This window comes from Manis javanica, chromosome 3 (assembly GCF_040802235.1).
Source record: "Manis javanica isolate MJ-LG chromosome 3, MJ_LKY, whole genome shotgun sequence".
NCBI classification, from domain to species: Eukaryota; Metazoa; Chordata; class Mammalia; order Pholidota; family Manidae; genus Manis; species Manis javanica.
Window position 1 is genome coordinate 122,475,754 of NC_133158.1, and position 18,569 is coordinate 122,494,322.

Below are 18,569 nucleotides of genomic sequence, written 5' to 3' on the forward strand. Positions count from 1 at the left end.
CGTCCTTCTAAGAATCCTCCGGTTGGGAAAACGTTATCGTCCAGACCCTGAATCCTCTGGCTGTACTGCTCAGACACTTATGACTGCCGCGCTCATGGTGTCAGACTCAACTCGGCTCATCACTTCCCCCTTTCATATTTTCAGTTTGGCTCCTTCCACTACGAAATCTTAAAACTAACGAAAGATTAATTTCTTCCCAGTTTTGAACACCCAGACGGCTCTGAAAGGAGGCGGGACGGGCGCGGACGCAGGTCTTGCCCTCCAGGAGAGAATGGCATGAAACATACTTCATACAAATGAAGTAAGATGCTGGGTGGGCGGAGGCAGAGCACCGGCAGGAAAGTAGCTGTTCTAGGCAAACGTTCTATCCCTATTAGCGTCTGTGTGTCCAAGACTTACTGTGGAGTAAGTCTATTCCTGCTCGTAGGGAGTGTGCAGTATATCAGGGAGGCAGATGTGAAAGAAGTAAATTTAGAGGAGTAAATAAGGACCCTGGTAACTCTTCGGCGCTCAGTACGCTGGATTACCTGACGAGGGGAGCGGAACTTAAAGTGCCGATGTGTCGGGCTTCCGGGATAGCGGGCTCCCACCAGCGACGCACCGTCAAGATGGCGGCCGGCCTGCGGAAACGAGGCCGGGCTGGTCCCGCCGTCCGGGCAGCAGGACTCTGCGGGCAGTGGCTGCGGCGCGCCTGGCAAGAGAGGCGTCTGCTGCTGCTAGAGCCTCGCTACACGCTGCTGGTGGCCGCCTGCCTCTGCCTGGCGGAGGTGGGCATCACCTTCTGGGTCATTCACAGGGTGGCATGTGAGTGCGCCGAGGGGGAGGGAGGGTCGGGAAGGGGACCCGAACCCCCTACCCAAACTGGGACCCAGATTTCCAGATGAAACCCAGACCCCAGATCCATTCAGTCATCAGTTGAAGATCCATATCTTTTACCCAAGTCCCAAGCCTACTCTGCAGAAAACCCAATCAGATATTAATCCTTCCCCAGTGACAGAAGGGACGACCCCAGAGATCGGCAGTCTGCCCCAAACATACATCCTGCCAGGCTAAGAAGGTAAATCAGCCTGGAGGTCAGAAGACTTGGGTCCGAGATGATGTACTGCTGCTGTTTGACTCTGGGGCTTTAGACACATCACTCCCCTTGCTGGGTCTCAATTTTTTTCATCTGTTCAATTCTGAGGTCTTAAAAGTCTTCTCAACAATGGCATTTTGTGACCTCTTGAGTCCATTTGGCATTTTTGGTGGCTGCCTTCCAGACTGCTTTCTAGATATGGCTTAAGGCTTTCTTAGAGATATTAATTCAACACATATTTGTTAAGTGCTTATTATGTGCCTAACAGTGTGTTAGGTGCTGGGGACACTGGTGAAAACGATGGACATGTTGAAGTACGAAATGTGCGTGGGACTGAACAAAGATAAATTAGCAAAAAATTATAACATCATATTCATCGTGATAGTATTAAGACAGGATGCTATAAAGGACACAGGAGGTCACTTAAGCTAGACTTGAAGAGTCAGGAAAGACTTCCTACGGTCCCCCTTGAAAGGTAAGAGCTAGCCAGTTAAGGAAAGAGAAAAGGGAGGAGGAAGACCACTCTAGGTAGAGATGGTCCTGTAACAAAAACTCAGTCCAAAGAGGCCGAATCCTTTGAGGAACTGAAAATTTTTTAGAGCTAGAACATAGAAATGAAGTGAGGGTGGTAGTGAGAGATGAGATTGCAGAAATTGAAACTAGACTAAAGGGGTCTAAGCCATGCTAAGGAGATAGTTGTCATGGTGGTTAAGAATTTAGGACTCGATAAATTCCCATCTCAACTTTACCCTATTTAGCTCACTGATCTTTAGCTACTTGTTAATTCATAGGTTCCTCTTCTAAGAATGGGAATAATAGAGTTTGATCTTTATCTTAAGGACCTTGGGGAATCGTTGAAGGTTTTCAAGCAGAAAATCTGATATGATTTCTATTATCAGAAGAGCTGTCTGGTTGCAGGGTGGAAAATATATTATGGTGGGGTGAAAGTGAAAGCTAGTGCTTCACTGAGGCTAGAGATTATGTTAGACCCAAATTTGAGTATGTAATAGCAGAGAAGAATGAGATAGGAAAGATACTTAGGATGAAGAATAGGCAGGACTTGGTGACTGGCAGTTGGAAATGAGAAGGAAGTATCAAAGATGTTACCTATGTTTGTGACTTGGGCAGCTGGAAGATTCATGGTGTTATTCATGGAACCCAGGAAGGGGAGCAGATTTGGAATGGAAGATTAGTTCAGTTACAGACATGTTAAGTTTGAGATGCCTGTGTCCATCCAGAGAATGTCAGATAGGCAGTTAGATAAGGTTTTGTGGTGGAAGTCTTGGGCATGAGCTGAAACTCTGCTTTGATGGGCTGGAGGTGTGGATGGGAGGGCAGACAGATTCTGAATTTGGAAGTAACCACACTGTCCTGTTATTTTCCAGATACAGAGATTGACTGGAAGGCCTACATGGCTGAGGTAGAGGGCGTCATCAATGGCACCTATGACTACACCCAACTGCAGGGTGATACTGGACCACTTGTGTGAGTGGGATGAGGAAGTTCAACAAGGACATAGTAGGCTGGGTAGCCTGACCCAAACTCACATTCCTTCTCATCTTTCAGATACCCAGCTGGCTTTGTGTACATCTTTATGGGGCTCTACTATGCTACTGACCAGGGTACTGACATCCACATGGCCCAGCATATCTTTGCTGTACTCTACCTGGCCACCTTGCTGCTTGTCTTCTTGATCTACCACCAGACCTGCAAGGTGAGTCCCTGCTACCAGGACCAGGGAGCCCTAATTTGGAAGGTCTGGAAAGTGGGGATGGCTCAGGGTTTATGAGCTGACCTTGTTCCCCACTGTGCCTCTCAGGTACCTCCCTTTGTCTTCTTCTTCATGTGCTGCGCCTCTTACCGCGTCCACTCCATCTTTGTGCTGCGGCTCTTCAATGACCCAGTGGCCATGGCACTGCTCTTCCTCAGTATCAATCTCCTGCTGGCCCAGCGCTGGGGCTGGGGCTGCTGCTGTTTCAGGTCAGCACCCCTCCCTTCAGGCCCCCTCTCTCTCTGTATTTCCATTGCTTTCTCCCCAGTTTTCTCCAGCAGAGGGAATAAGGGAGTGGCCAGACACTGTGGGTCAGTCAGGGCTCTGTTGGTAGGTCCAGGAGTTCTAGAAAGCATCCAGCCCCTCACTCCCACCATCTTCCCATCCTCTTCCCTCCGGACATCATCTGTTATTGAAGTTGATTCTGGCACATTCTAAATACTCCATATATATTTATTGGCTTAGTCTGAGCATAGAGACTAGGTATCTATCCCCACCCCACCCTCCAGCCTCCTTCCAGGCTGTTTTGCCCTCCCTCCAGCACTTCTGAGTGTGGGCCTATCCTGGAACTTGCGGGTGAGGGAGGAGAGGAGTTGCTGTGGTGATGTACAAAGGGGAGGTACACCTTTGGGTGGAGTGCACAGCCCTGAAGCTGATCTTCATCCTTCTTCTCCCCTACCCACCCCAGCCTGGCAGTCTCTGTGAAGATGAACGTGCTACTCTTCGCCCCTGGGTTACTATTCCTTCTCCTCATGCAGTTTGGCCTCCGTGGGGCCCTCCCCAAGCTGGGCATCTGTGCTCTCCTTCAGGTACCTTCTCTCACCCTTTCCCTTTTCTAATAAAGGGGAAGCCACTCTGTCTGACCTTCCATCCTGAGACTTTCTCAAAGCCAAGAGACAGGGTTTTGGAGTTGATTCTGGGCTGGGTATCCATTACCTCTGGGCTTTGGTTTCTTTAGCTGTAAAGTAAGGGTACTGGACTAGATGGTTCCTGTCTAGCCCTGCCCTTTTATGACTTTGGTGAATCCAAACTTAAACCACTGTTACCATCTGCTGCCTCAGCTTCTTTGGCCCCTGGCTCTGATTTGGGTTTGGGGTGGGGATGGGCTAGCTTCCTGCTAGGAATTAGAGAATCTGTGAGACCTACACCGTATTCCCACCCCCCTCAGTGATTAGCATGAAGCCTGGGCAGCTCTGCTGACATCACACCCATCCTCAGGTGGTGCTGGGGCTGCCCTTCCTACTGGAGAACCCTATCGGCTACCTGTCCCGCTCCTTTGACCTTGGTCGCCAGTTTCTCTTCTGCTGGACAGTGAACTGGCGCTTCCTCCCTGAGGCCCTCTTTCTCCATCGTGCCTTCCACCTGGCACTACTAGCTGCCCACCTTACTCTACTCTTGCTCTTTGCCCTCTGCAGGTGGCACAGGTGAGAAAGGGGAGCAGTGCCATGGGCAGAGCTGGGGGAAGGAATGAAAGACTAGGCCATAGGGGCTGCTTGGGAGAGATGTTGAGCTCCTGTGGTTAAGTCTAGAGCTTGGCCTATGATGGGGGCTTGATAAATGTTTAAATGGCTTCTCCCCAGGACGGGGGAAAGTATCCTGTCGCTGCTGAAGGATCCTTCCAAAAGGAAAGTTCCACCCCAGCCCCTCACACCGAATCATATCCTTTAAATTATGGGATGGTAAGTCTTGACCTCTCCAGGTGCAGGTGGGGCCCTGGATGGCTGGTGACCTTGGGAAGGACAAAGGAGGAGGTACCAGTAATAACTACAGGGCCCATTCATGTACTGAAGCCACTCTCTTCACCATAGTACATCAAACACAGTGCTTAGCACTTTGCATAGTAAAGTGCATTTTAGTCTTCTAAATACAATTGAGCTACCATTCTCAGTGCTCATCCTCTGCCTGGTGCTATCTTAAGAGATTTACATACATTCTGACCCTTAAAGCTCACAAGAGACCCTGAGATAGGTATGTTCATTATCCAGTGTTTATAGATGGCAAAATTAGGACCTTAAGAGATTAAGTAATTACCAAAGTCATACAACTAGTAAGTGATGGATTCAAACTCACTAGGCCTTACAGCCCTAGGTATTAATGTCTCAACACTGGATTGAGGAGCAGGTCCAGAGAGGTTAAGATACTTGTCTAAAGGTAGGCATCTAGGAATGGCAGAGCCAGGGGGCTGTCTGACCAAAAAACTTTTGCCCTTCTGCTCCGGAACCTCCCCTTGGCCTTGACCACTGCATACAGATCATTTCTACCCTCTTCACCTCCAACTTCATTGGCATCTGCTTCAGCCGCTCCCTCCACTACCAGTTCTACGTCTGGTATTTCCACACACTGCCCTACCTCCTGTGGGCCACGCCTGCACGCTGGCTCACACACCTGCTCAGGTACTGGCTGGGACAGTGTGGGAAAGTGGGAAGGGCTAGAGAGCTCGTCATCCTGAGGCTGACCATGGAAGGGCTGAGGGTGAGCTGAAGGGCTAGGCCTAGAAACTGGACAAAACCTGGAGCTTATTTCTCACCTCCAGATTGTTGGTGCTGGGGCTCATTGAGCTCTCCTGGAACACATACCCATCCACATCCTGCAGCTCTGTTGCCCTCCACGTATGCCATGCTGTCATCCTGCTACAGCTCTGGCTGGGCCCCCAGCCTTTCCCCAAGAGCATCCAGCACAGCAAGAAAGTGTACTGAGATCCACCTCTTTTCCCATCCAGTTCATTCTCAGGATCCTGGATGGGGATAGATCCTGTGCCCTTCCCAATAAACCTTATCAAGTCTGCTTTTGTGCAGCCTGGAAGTGTCTGGACCAAGCTGTGAGGGGTGTGCACGCAGCAGATAAGGAACTCATTCAGGCAATCCTAAGAGGCACTTTATTGCATAGGATTTAGGGACTGTGGCTCTCTCCCCTTCCACTGCAAGAGCTAGGAGGGGAAGGGACATAGGGTGGGAGGAGTGGGAGAGAGCACAGGCAGGCACTTTCAGTGAGGACAGGATTCTGGGAAGGGGATGAGAAGCACTGGGGTCAGGCTGACACCAACCTACTCCTTTCCAGTACTGAGAAGCTAGTCCTGGGTGGCAGTGACTTGAGTGTGCTGTGGGGCTCCAGCCTAAGCAACTGGTGGTGCTTACACATTTGCCGGGCTGTAGCACAGCAGGTGTAGCTGCAGATTTTGGTCCCAGTGGCGTAACAGCAAGAAGAGACCCCGGGCTGCAGCCTTGAGGGCAGCCAGATCAAGGCCATCGGGCAGGTGCTGGGCCTGTAGCCAGCAGTCAGCCTTAGCTGCTGCCAGTTCCCACTCTCCAAAGGCAGCAGCACAGCGGTGCTCCAGCCATGCCAGTGCCACAGCTGTGGCCCAGGTCCGGCCCCGCAGATCAGCGCTGGCTGGCCCATCTCCCCTCTCTGAGGCCTCCGTGTCTGAACCCCACCCACTGTCCACCTGGCCCAGACCCTCAGAACCCGAGCTGTGAGATGGACTGCAGGAGGCCGTGGTGCTGTTGCCCTGGCCAACACCCTGGCCCAGAAGTGCCCAGGGAGATGAGGCTGAGGTGGGGCTGAGGCTGGCACGGTGCACAGCAAAGGGTGAGGCTCGGCACAGACGCTCCTGTGGGATGTGCACTGCTGCACAAAAGGGTGCGTCCAGACGGAAGGAGCCAGGTGCCTCCTGCAGCCGCACCTGAGGAGAGAGGAGGTGGGGGGAGAAGTGAGCTGAGACAGCGCCCTGGCTCTGGCAGTGCCACCCTCCACCTCCCGAGTCCTCACCAAGGGCAGGTAGTCATGGTTGCTGCCTTCACTGTTGCTGTCACTGGCCCGGCCTGGGTTGCGGAGTCTGTGGCACTCTGGACCTCTGGCTGCACCACTGCCCAGGCTGAGCCTAGAGGGAGGCTGCAGGGGCAGGCAATGAGGACTTCTGGTGGGGGCTGCAAGATTCCCTGTAGCAGACTTGGAGTTGCTATTTTGGTCCAGGTTCCAGCCACCTGCCAGAGAGCCTGCCTGAAGTCCTGTAACAGAGCCAGTCAATGCCATTGGTAGTCCCCAAGCCTATTACTCCCTACCCTTCCCCCAAATTTGAGTGTTACCTTTAGAGTGGACAACTGTGGGCAGAGCCACTGTATCTAAATGGCCCTGAGAGGCAGGAAGAGTGCTTGGGGGCTCGACTGGCTCTGCAGGGGCATACGAGACAGGGAGGTGTGTCTGGGAGGGTGGCCGATGTGGTGAGGGCCAGCACCTGAGAGGTCCACCCAGGAAGTACCCTACCTGAGCTCCGCACCTGCAGGGCGGAAGGCAAGACTTCCCTAGTGGTAGCATCCACAGCTACAGGATAGGTGAAGCAGGAGGGGGCAGAGCTGACCTTGCTTGTCTGAAGGGCTCGGAGCCAGGACCTCCGGGCACGGCCTGTGAAACCAGGGAGCAGCATGCTGAACAGGAGGCAGTGCACTACCACCACCCACAATCTACAGAGGACTTTATAGAAAAAAATTTCAGTGCTCCCCACAGCTTCTCCACTTCTGTCCATGGAACAGAGTAGGGTTCCTTCTCAGGGAGAGCTTACATTCCCCAGCTTTGAAAAGAAGTGGCTGAACTCTCCACCATAGCAGGGCTAGGCCCCCTGGCCACACAGAAACTGAACACTCTGGACACCACCCAGAGGATGCACTGACTGGTGCCTTTTCCACTCACTCAGTTCAGACTGTCCAGTCGAACTTTTCTGCAGTGGAGGAAATGTGCCATAGCTGCACGCTCCAATGCAGTAGTCACTAGTCATGTGTGACTATTAAGCATTTGGAGTGTGGTTACTGCAACAGAACTGAAAATTTGATTTGATTTGATTTGATTTTAACAGTCTTCCTGAATGACCAATTTGTTTTTATGTTATGGGCACTGAATCATGGGAAGATCATTCTCTCTGTATTTGCTGCTAGGGACTTTGCCAGTTTTAGGTTCCCTGCTTGCAAAGGCAAATAATCTCATAGTGCATCTTTAATATAATGTCATCCCCAACTTTTTTATTTCCCTTTTTCTATTGCCCTGCTTAATATTTTTTTCTTGTCAATGTGGGAGAATCACTTCAAGTTGTTTGTGAGCAAGGTGACATGTATAGGGTGATCATACAGACCTATACCTCTGCCACTCACCCTGGCCAGCCATGGTCTCTGTCCCTCTTCGGAGAGCCAGCTGCTCATTGTCCCGGACCACAGAGGCTGCTGTCAGCCGATGGAGTGCTTGGTCCCAAGCACCTTCTCTTTCAGTGGGTGATAGAGGCAGTGAGCCATCTTCCTCAGACCCCCAGAGTGTCTCTAGCCCAATGCCCACCTCCCAGCACATAGGCTGCTCCCCACACAGGGCCCGGATCACCACATGGCAGTGTGGAGCCTGGGGAGGTGGTGGCACTGCTGGAGGGGCTAACTCCCCATTGGGGGGCACAGCCGTGAACAAGAAGGGTGGTTCCATTAACATGTCCCAATCCATGGGGGCTGGGGAGAGCAGGTTTCCTGGGGAGAGAAAAGGGCAAGGGCAGGAGCAGTGTGGTACCTGGGCCCCTCCCCAAGGCCTCCTTGGTGTCAACCCAGGCCCCCATCCAACCCTTACCTGAGTTGTCCAGGCCCTGTCCCCGCTGCTGCCCTGACTCAGGGCCTGGCCCATTTGGTCCTGTCCCAAGAGAGGGGTGCTGGGAGTGGCCAGGGACTGGGTATACCCGACCTGGGGGCGATGAGAGGCTTCGGCCAGCCAAAGCTGCTCTGCGTCGACGACCCAGCACCTCAGCACTCAAGGCTCCAGTCTGCATGTGAGAAGTGGGGTCCACTGGTCAAGGGATGCAGAGCTCCTGGCCATCATACATACATACATACACAATTGGCCATATGCCCCTTTGAAACCTTGGATGGCTGCTTTCCACTCTTTGGAGGATAGCCAACTCCTTATGGCCCCTGGCCTCTTCCCAGTGTCATCTTGCTCCATGCCCTATTTCTCACTTGAGGTTGTTGCTTGTTTGTGTTTTTATTCCTGTCTTCTCCCTCTTCGCCTGGCTAACTTCTACTTATTCTTCCAGATGTGGCTCTTGCTTTCTTGACTTCCTCACACAGGTTTAGTCACCTGGACTTAGAGCCCCCACAATACCATGTCCCTAGCTCATCACTGTGTGTTGCATGGTATCATCATTATAGATTTACACATCTATCTCTTCAGCTAGACTTAATAGTAACCACTGCTTAATTTATGGCATACAGCAAGTGGTCAGCATTTCCTAGGTACATGGTAGATGGGTGTGAACTGAATCTCACCTTGACTGGAGCCAGTGGGGGTGGAGGCAGGGGGCAGGAGCGGGAGCCTGCAGGTTCTCCCCAGGCCAGGCTGCGGCAGCCCTGCTGAGAAGGGGGATCCAGGGGAATACTGCCCTCGGAGGACCCAGGGCCCTGGGAGCCAGGGGACTTGCTGCTCCCTGTAGAACCTGGACCTGGCTCAGGGCTGGCAGAGCAGTGGGTGAGCACATACTGCTCGCGGATGTATGAGGACTGAAAGATGCGGTGCCATATGGCTGTGTCAGAGGAGAGGTTGGGTCCAGGATCTGTGACTAGGTCTGTCAGAGCATCAGCACCTGCTGGGAGCAGGAGAATGGATCCCAGTCCCGTTTCCCCCACTGCCCACTCCTCCTCCAACACAGCCACACGTGTACCTGGGCACTCATTCTGCTCTGAGTCCCCAACAGCCCATGGGCTGGACAGCTCCGCTGACACAGTGGTTGTTCCCAGAGGCTCCAAGGTGCCAGTGGGCTCAGTGCCAGGACTGGTGGCAGATAGCACTTCCTCTGGGGATGGGAACACAGAGCCACCCAAGCTCTGCCAGCCAGGTTCTTGACCCTAGAGAGGGATAGTCACTGGAAAAAAACCTGATCGCAGTTACACGCTACCTCTTCAAGCAGGATTTAAAATGGCTCACTGCAAGAAGCAGTAAAGGTAAATCAAAAATGTAAGCCTAGTGCTAAAGAGTAGCATATGTCATAGGGTCAATAGAGCTGCTGGGGCTGAGCTTCAGGTTTGGCTCTGAGCTTCCTGGCAGCCAGATAAAAAGGCAAATAGTCCATTAGATAGCTCTCATGATCAAAAAGAAGGAGGCATGCTTAGCTCTTCTAGAGAGGAGCTTTTCATAATAAAAATAACTGTCATTTCTCAAACTCCTACTCTCTGTCAAATATTCTACCAAGAATGTGAATGTTATCACTTCCAATCACTACAACCCTATGAATAAAATCCATAAGAGGAAATGGGCTCAGAGAGGTTAAGTGACTTGCCCCAAATCAAATAGCCAGTACATAGCAGAGTTGAGATTTGAGATTTCATCTAGACTATGCTCTGTCCCTGAATATCACAGGAAATAATCCAGATGGAGCTTTCTGTAGGGGCACCGTGTGAAGTAACAAGCAAGTTTTGAGAAAAACTTCACAGCGAGTGGTGGCACTAGTCTCTGTAGCTGTGTGCTTTTGGGAACTTTGGTAAAAAGCCAAAGGCAACACTAGGGGACAACTCGGTGGAAGACCTCATGACAAGGGCAGGCTACAGTCACCTGGGGCGGGCTCCAGGGTGCTCTCTGGGGAGGCCTGCAGGGTAGCAGGACAGCAGCACAGGGAAAGGGAGAAGGGTTTTGAAGAGATGCAGGGGCTTCAGGCCTCCCTCCCGCACCCCAGCCCAGGCCTACCCCTGGGGGACGTGGCCGGAAGCCATCCACCCTGAAGAGTGAGCAGTAACCGAGCAGCTGGTCCCCAGGGTAGAGTGCTGGGATCTCCCGGGGAGTCAGCAGTGCCTCCACCGCATCAGGCACAAACCAGTCCACAGAGACGTCGCTCAAAGCGGGCTCCAGGGCCTTGCGCAGAGCCTGCACCAGCTGGGAGGAGTGGCCAGAGGGAGGACATGGGAGAGAAAGATGTGCTGCACAGAGGACAGAGCAGGAAGGTACCCCTTTGCTGATGCCATGTGCCCTGCCCCTGGGCCGAGGGGAGGAGGATGAGGCTGAGGTCCAGAGAAGGAATAGGGGTAGGAGTAAGCAAGGGGACTGAGTGCTCAGTCCTCAGGACTTGGTCTGTCTGCTGGCCTGAGCTGTGCCACATAGGTGAGGCAAGACTTTTTAAGAATATGGCTTGGTACCAGGACAAAACTGAGAATAAGATTGCGGGGTAGTCAGAAGCTATGTGAGCCACACCTTTGGCCTTCTACATCACCCACAGCAGCTTCTCCCCTGATTGGCATCTAGGGAGAGGAGTGATCAGAGTAGGGGAGAAGTCCTGGTCTGGGTGCTCCCACGACCTAACACGGTTCTGTTTCAGACTAAGTGTAACTTGGGAGAAGGAGCAGGGTGTTGCAGGAGTAGGAAACAGGGCCAGGCTCAAGCTTACCATGGGCTGCAGTCTCTCCCCAGGCCTCAGGAAGTAGGCCTGGCCCCTACTGAGGGCAGACAGACCCTGGAGCAGCTGGGGGCAGGCAGGCCCTAGCCCAAAGGAGAAGCACCTGGTGAGGGAAGGGAAGAAGCTGTGACCTTCGAGAGCCTCAGTGGAGTAGGGGGTGTGAGTCCATCTCAGGCAGCTGGCTCTGCTTGTCCCATACCTGGCTGCCCCCCTGTGCCACCTCATGAGATCCAGAGTTTGGTGTGTAACAGTGGCCATGGGTGAGGCAGCAGTGAGCAGGAACAGCTGCCGGGGGTGGGCCTTGTGCTGGGGCTGCCCCATGGCCCAGTCCAGAGCAGCCAGCACGTCTGGCGGACTGCCTGCAGCTGGCAGGGCCTCAACACTCTCACAGATCTGCTGCATGGTGTCCTGGAGAGAGAAGGCACGGGCTGAGCCGTACTGGGATGAAGCATCTCCACTAGGCCCCCAAATCCCTGGACCACACTCACATCATTGCAAGGCTGGCTCTCTGAGAAGAGGGGCTGCACGGATGTGCCAAACATGGCCAGGTTGATGAGCGTCTGGGGTGGGAGTGACTTCACAGCCAAAACTATGGCATCCTAGGGAAGGGCCGGGAGGGCAGCATGAGGCAGGCCTGGGGGACACCAGATGGCCTGCCTTCTCCAGACCCTGTGTGAAATGAGGAGCTGGCTGAGGAGAGGCTCTGTGTGAGACTGTGTGTGAGAAGGACCATGAGTGAGACCCTGAAGTTAGAGGGAGACTGAGTGTGTGTGAGAGACGTTCGCATATGTGACTCTGGAGGTGTATCTGGAACCTTGGGTTTAGGATTAAGTGCAACTGAATGTAGCATTACATATGAGAGAGGCTTTTGGACTCTGGGAGAGATGTATGTGAGTATGAGGAATAAAGAGGAGTGTGTGTGTGTTTTTGAGAGGCTGTCCCCAGCCCACCTCAGGCCTGCCCACACCATGTCCCCACAGGCCTTGTGTGCTACACTGCTGCCATCCAACAGGAAGAGGAGCTCCCGTGTAGCTGTGCCCAGGTGTCCAGGCTTGGAGCTCAGGTCTGGGCAGAAGCTCAGCACCAGCACAGGGTTCAGCAGGATGTCCTTGTGGAAGCGTCGCTGCAGGAACCACACCTGAGACGGGAGCCCCAGTCATCCTGGGCCAGGCTTTGTGCATCTCCAACCTGGGCCAGCAGCAGGACCTAGCCCTGGGGATCTTTTCTATCTAATTCACCCAGAGGGGGCACCTTTGTATCATCATTTACATAAAGGCAAAGGCAGAGGGGCTGTCCTCTGCCTATGTCAGTCCTACTCCCCATCATCAGAGATACAATCCAGGGATACTTGGGTGGGCCCTCCTGTGACAATACTCATCAGCCTTCTAGGATGGTGGTGGCAGCTACTGAGAGGTCCTGTTGAGAGCACAGGCCCCCACCCATCCCACCAGAAGGCTGATCACCTGCTCCTCATGCATAAATGCAGCCAGCAGTGAGACAGGGTGGCCAGAACCCCAGGCAGCCATACCTGCTGGTCTCCATCATTGTCCCTTCGCTGCAACCTCTGGAAATCCCGGCGGGCCCTCACCTGGGCCTCGTATTCTGCTGAACTCAGACTTCCAGCCTCCAGCATCAGGTGCGGCTGGTGGGGTTCTAGAGAGGAAGGGGACACAGCTCCATCAGGAAATTCCCTGTCTCTGGACCCAACTGCTCAATCCCACTGTCTGGGGAGGACCCTGCAGTTCTCACCTCCCTATATCACTGGGCCCACCCTCACAGATGACTCAAGTCTCTTTAGCTTGGGGCCCAGAAATCTGTTCTTGAAAAATCCTACCCAGGTTGTCCTGAAGCAGGTCAGAGCTGACCCACTGTGTGCCCCATTCTCTCACCACTGGGGTGCAGCAGGATCTCCAAGACCCGGTCACAGCGGTGGCCCTCTGCTAGTGTGACGCAGATGGTGGCTGCAGAGCTTGCATGAGGGGGTGCGTCTGCCCGCAAAGCATGAGAGGGGCTTTCTAGGCCTGAGGGACATAGAGGCGGGGAAGAGTGATGATTGCCCACCCCAAGTCAGTACCAACAGCACAAATATCACCTACCCAGACAACAGTGTGCGGCAAGGAACGTGACTGATTGAGCTCAGCTCTCAGAGCCTGATCTATAGGGTCAGATGGACCTGGGGGGATTTGCCTACTTTCATAGGCTGGGAGGCTGAATCCCAGCTGTGTTCCTGGCTGGTTAGAGTTATACATCAACCCATCGGTGATTTAGCATCCTTCTCCACCTCTTGCACAAGGAACTCCACTTTATCACTTGGACCAGTCTCATAAGCATCTCTCTTCCCAGTGGTGAGTGGAGTGGGATATAAGTAAGTTACACTGACAAACCTAGGGGGTAGTGTGTGTAGACACAGTCAGGGGTATTCACACTGTGAAACAGGCGGTTCCTAAGGCTTAGGTCCCTGTCTTGTTTTTTCCTGTGTTCCTGCCAGCCCTGAGCTTTAAATGATTTCCCAGCTATGCTGGGAGGGGCACCCACCTGCCAGCAGGCATGGCCCAGTCACCAGCATCTCGAAGGAGAAGGTGTATGGGGCGGGGCAGCGGGCAGGGCCTGAGAACACATCCTGAGGGGCAGCTGGCTCCTCCCAGGTCAGCCCTTCCTCCTGAGGGCTGCCCACCCCGAAGCAGCTGGTGGGGCTGGAAGGGAGCATGAGGAGGGTCACTGGGCCACTACCAAGGCCCCTAACCCCCCTGGCTGACTGGCTCCAGACCTTCCCTACTCTTCCCATCCCCCAGAGCACCCTGCCAAAGCCCCCTCACCCGTACTAGACCCAGAGAAGCCAAGGGAGGGACGAAGAGAATCACCATAGGCCCAACCTGTCGTCACAGAGCCCCGGAGGCCTGGGGGGCCCCGGTGGGCCTGGTGGGGCCAGTGGGGTGAGCACAGAGGGCAGAGCCACGCGCAGTACCCCATCAGGCCTTGAGGGCAACTCCCGGCTGCTGCACAGGGTCACTGTCATGGTGCCAGCTGCAGCGATGAGGCCAGTGGGCAGCACCAGTGTGGACCGGGCCTGGGCCAGATCCAGCACAAGATGACCTATGATGAGTGAGAAAAGGAGTCAGAGGACGCTGGTAGCTGAGAATACAGGGGAAAATAAGTGTGGGAACATACACTGAGTCAGGTCACCCTGGACAAGGCGGACTTTGTGAGGTTGGAAGGACACTAGCTAATGTGTTGGTGAAGGAGGATGGAGGCATGAGATGAATGATCACAGAAGGAGAGACAGATTGGTGGTAGATGGATCTGGCTGTTATCAGGGAATTGACATCACTGCTAAAGGATAGCTGAGGAGGAGAAGAGGCATGTCCATACCACCCCAATCCTAGGGCCCCATACCGTCTGCCCTGCTTCCCCTGCCTGCCCCAGCCCATTGAACCCTTGGGCATCCTCTTCTTAAAGGACCTTTCCTCGTGGACTGACATCTCCTGCCTGGGACCCACCCTATTCAAAAATTCCCTACTCGTGAATGGTCATGGCTCTAGAAATTTCTACTTAAGAGTAGTTCAGGAGCAGTAATATGCTTGGAAGTGGGCTAGAGGATATAAAGCTGCATTTGTTTCCTAAGTACACCATTTTACTTAGATCATAGGTTTTTTGGGGAGACTGGTGGAGTTGTGGGGGTCACTGCTGCTAAAGGAAAAATGGCTGAGTGTGTACAGTGGCAGTCAAGGCCCTGCATGTTCTGGCCCCAGCCTTACTTCACCTCACTTTCCCACGGTAATCTTATTTGTCCATTCTTCTGAGAAATATTTGCTGAATAAATGAAGGGAAGAAAAGGATGGAAGGAGAGAAGGTAAGAAGGGAAAAGGGGGCTTCCATCCCAGCCAGGGGAGGCTTGGGGACAGCCTGATACAGTGGAGAGGGCACAGGCAGCATCAGCTTTTAAATTTCAGCTCTTTGAGATCTAGGTCTGTCCTTTGGTAACTCTCCTGTTTTGAGGAGCCTGTTTCCTCATCTATAAAAATGGAGGTCATAATAACTTTATCTCAAAGATTATGGTGAGGAATAAATGAGAATGTATACGAAGCATCCAACACGTAACAGGTTGTTGCTATTATTTTCATCACCTATAAAAAGGGGAAGGAGAACAGCATTTTTATTACATACCTCTCTGGATTCAAATGAGGTGGTACCAGTGATTGGGCTTTGTCAGCTGTAAATCACTATAAACATGAGGTATTCTATTACTATCACTCGATATAAGTTACCTCCTAACTTTTTCCCTTAGACCAGTGCCCCTGTCTTGAGTACCTTTCTCCTCCTCTCCATCACCTCACACACTGCCTTTCAGTCAAATGCTAGCTCCACTTCCTTCTGGAACATTCCTGGGGCCTCAGCCCAGCTCACTCTGGCCTCTACCTACCTGCTGGGCTTATTTATGTCAACTCTCAGGAGCACTGGATTCTGTCCCTCTTCTTACCGGGTTGGCAAATCCCATGTGCAGGAATTAAATGAGTGTACAAATAAATAAATGAAAGAATGAAGTGCAAACCACAGAACTTAGCACAGGCAGGGATGGGTTTCCATCCCCTCGCCCAGCACTCACTGAGCCCCTTGGTGTCCCATTTCTCTAGAAATGCTCAGATTTGGAGATGACCAAAACCCCGTTCCAGGCTCAGGTGCTAATGCTCCAGACGGGGAGAGATAACTGTGAACTGGCTGCTTTGTCTGTCTCCTGGCTGCAAACCTCAGTCAAGCATGAGTGAGTCACACTGTCCCAGCACTTGGCGTACATCAGGTGCCCAGTCCAAGACTGATTGAATAAAGGGACGGATGAATCAATGAATAAAAAAATCCGTGGCTGGACGGGGACAAGGAGGGATGGGAAGGAGAGCGGGCAGGAACCGGAGTGCGGCTGGAGGCGGGGCCGGGGGTGCGTCCTGTACTCACCCCGCGCACAGCGGCGCGGCATTGAGGCCCCCAGCGCCGGGCCCAGCGCGGTGCAGCAAGAGGCCTGAGAGCGGCGGCGACTCTGCAGCTGGAAGGAGACGCGACGTCCAGCTGCCTCCGCTTCGAAGCCCGATACCACTTCGGCCTCCGCTAGTGGGTACACGAACACGCCTGGCGCAGTACGCGGGGAGGGGCGGTTTGCACAGGCGGCGTCGGACCTCGCCCGGCACCCGCTCTCCACCAACCTGCGCCCCGCCCGGGTCTCACCGTCCACAGGCTGTGGTTGCGGGTTGTGGTAGGTGAGCCGGGCCCGCAGGCTGAGGCAGGGGCCGTTGGCGCAGGCCCGGACCCAAGAGTCCGTGAGGGGCAGCGGCGTCCAGCTGGAGGGGCAGTACAGGCCGGGCATGATACCCCTGGGGGAGGGGGTGCTCGATGAAGGGGTACGCAGGGTGAGTCCAGGGCGCCCCATCCCGCTCTCCTGAAAGCCCGTTGGAAGAATCTAACTCAGGCTCTAGGACGCGGACCTGCAGTGGGCGTCAGGCTGAGCCCGGGCCTCGAGCCGGCTGACAGGTGGCCAGGCGTGGGAGGGAGGGCGGGAGAGGGGATGGAAAGATGGGCATCCTCGCCCGTTACCTGGGAAGCCAGGGCAGGGCGCAGCTCCCGGCAGCGCGGGCGCGGCGGGAGCAGAGGGTTTATGATTAACTGGCGCTCTGGGCGCCCAGCAGTCCTGCCGCAGGCTTCTCCAGGGGCGGGGACGCGGGTCACAGCGGTTCCGTCACCCGCTCCCGGCCCTCACCGCCGCCCCCGTACCTGCCGGCCCCTCGGGGCTCCCCGCTGCAGCCAGCTGTCGAAGGCAGCGCGGGTGGAGAGGTGGAAGATGCTCTGGGTGGGGAGCAAGGGTTTAAAGGGCCAGCGTCTTCCTGGGTGCCGCGAGCACAGTGAGGGACAGAAGGGGCGGGGTAGGATGGGGAGCCGAAGGGTCGTAGTCTTTCTCTCTCTCCCTCGCCTCATCTGCCCCGGGCGCTGAGAGGGGCTGCAGGCCGGAATGGAGGGGCAAGCTGGGTCGGGAAGAACGAGATAGGGAAGCGACAGGAGGGGGTCCTTCGGAGGCAAGACCGGGAGAGGTGTTGGGACAGGGCGATTCTGTGGGATCTCCCAGGGCACCTCTCCCCACCCGGCAGAATTGATCTGGCAGCGGGGAACCGCTGCAGTCGCCGCCGCCCCCACAGCCGAGCTGTCAGGGGATGCTGCGGGCTGGGTCTAGGGACCGTCCTCCTCCCCGCGGACAGCCCCAGCCTCACCGTCGCCTCCTCTGCGGAGTTCTGGGCACCACGATGGCACCAGGATGGATGCTGCCGCCTCCGCACCCCGGGACGCAGGCAGTCCTTGTACCTGGCGGGCACCAGCTCCGGACTCCAGCTGCAGCCGCTCTGTGTCCTCGCAGGGGCGTCGGCCCGGCGGGTGCTGGTCCCGCCCCCGCTCGGAAAGGCCGCCCCTTCATTCCGCCTCCGCCCCGCCTGCCGCTGCGGCGGGCCTGCTGTTCCCCCTGCCTTCTGGCGCGGTGCCGCCTCCGCGCCAGCCCCGGTCGCTCGAGCCAGACAGGGCACCGCAGTGCAGGGACCGCGTCGCAGCCGCCGCACAGTCCCCATCAATGCGGTATCGACCCTCCCGAAGCCCCACCCTTTCCATCCTTCAGCAACTGGGGCATCCTGCAAGTGCAGGAGAGCTGCTCATTCTGCAGCCCCCCAGCACCGCAGTGACCCTAGCTCTCTCAGCATCATCCCATCCCCCGCCCTGGCTAGGCTTTCTATACTGCCGGGACCCTCCTTCATCACTGCAGCGAACCCCAGCGTCCCATAACCATAGGACACCCCCTACCCCATCCCTGCCAAGAAGTCAGCCCCTTTCCTTTATAAAGTGCTCCTTTATCACTGCAGAAACCTCCCCATCCCTGCAGTTACACGTTCAGCTTCTGTGATCACTTCAGTGACTACCCACTCCAAGCAGGGATCTCCCATCACTACAGCACCTTCTCCACACCCCCAAGCAGCTAGCCTTCCCAACACAGCTGTGCCATCTTCTCACTTTTTCTGAAGGGGTAAGGGTGGGCAAGATGGCCCCCTTAGGATATAATTCCCTGGTACCTTCAGTTGCCCACAGTCTTGGAAGTGAGGCCTTCCAGCCTGCAGAGTATTCTACTGGCTGCTGACTGCCCTCATCATAACAGTGACCCCACCCCATCACTGCCTCAGGAGAAAACATTCCTGCTTGTAAAAAGGTCCCTCCTTATTGGCAGAATTTTCTCACAGCTTGACAGTGTTTTGCTGCAAAACATTAGGGAGGTCTATAAAACCTCTCCTAGGATTCCCAAGGGGCGG

At 54.6% G+C, this 18,569-nt stretch overlaps 2 protein-coding genes across 12 annotated transcripts; one reads left to right on the top strand and one right to left on the bottom strand.

Moving 5' to 3' along the window:
* The first annotated feature begins 9 nt into the window (after positions 1–9).
* On the top strand, positions 10–12,530 carry ALG3 (ALG3 alpha-1,3- mannosyltransferase). 4 transcript variants are annotated; one of them, XM_073231995.1, is made up of 9 exons: positions 10–301; positions 2,461–2,560; positions 2,642–2,789; positions 2,895–3,055; positions 3,535–3,655; positions 4,065–4,270; positions 4,427–4,502; positions 5,094–5,239; positions 5,380–5,630. In XM_073231995.1, the coding sequence occupies exons 2-9, from the start codon at positions 2,487–2,489 to the stop codon at positions 5,540–5,542; spliced, it is 1,095 nt and encodes a 364-aa protein (XP_073088096.1). In that variant the 5' UTR covers positions 10–301; positions 2,461–2,486; the 3' UTR covers positions 5,543–5,630. The 4 variants fall into 4 exon arrangements, with proteins under 4 accessions (XP_073088096.1, XP_073088094.1, XP_073088093.1 ...); XM_073231993.1 differs by lacking the exons at positions 10–301; positions 5,380–5,630 and adding exons at positions 344–804; positions 12,225–12,530; XM_073231992.1 differs by lacking the exon at positions 10–301 and adding an exon at positions 349–804.
* On the bottom strand, positions 5,773–17,769 carry VWA5B2 (von Willebrand factor A domain containing 5B2). 8 transcript variants are annotated; one of them, XM_037024098.2, is made up of 20 exons: positions 17,493–17,769; positions 16,459–16,604; positions 16,192–16,362; positions 14,106–14,337; positions 13,780–13,937; positions 13,134–13,265; positions 12,773–12,897; positions 12,227–12,382; positions 11,733–11,843; positions 11,444–11,652; positions 11,236–11,347; positions 10,542–10,727; positions 9,523–9,706; positions 9,131–9,447; positions 8,439–8,628; positions 7,985–8,341; positions 7,107–7,244; positions 6,929–7,012; positions 6,612–6,850; positions 5,773–6,525 (listed from the first exon to the last, which is right to left on the bottom strand). In XM_037024098.2, exons 1-20 carry the CDS (start codon positions 17,690–17,692, stop codon positions 5,977–5,979), a joined length of 3,996 nt encoding a protein of 1,331 aa, XP_036879993.2. In that variant the 5' UTR covers positions 17,693–17,769; the 3' UTR covers positions 5,773–5,976. The 8 variants fall into 8 exon arrangements, with proteins under 8 accessions (XP_036879993.2, XP_036879997.2, XP_036879994.2 ...); XM_037024102.2 differs by having other exon boundaries at positions 9,131–9,444; positions 14,118–14,337; positions 17,493–17,768; XM_037024099.2 differs by having other exon boundaries at positions 9,131–9,444; positions 17,493–17,768.
* Positions 17,770–18,569: the final 800 nt, after the last annotated feature.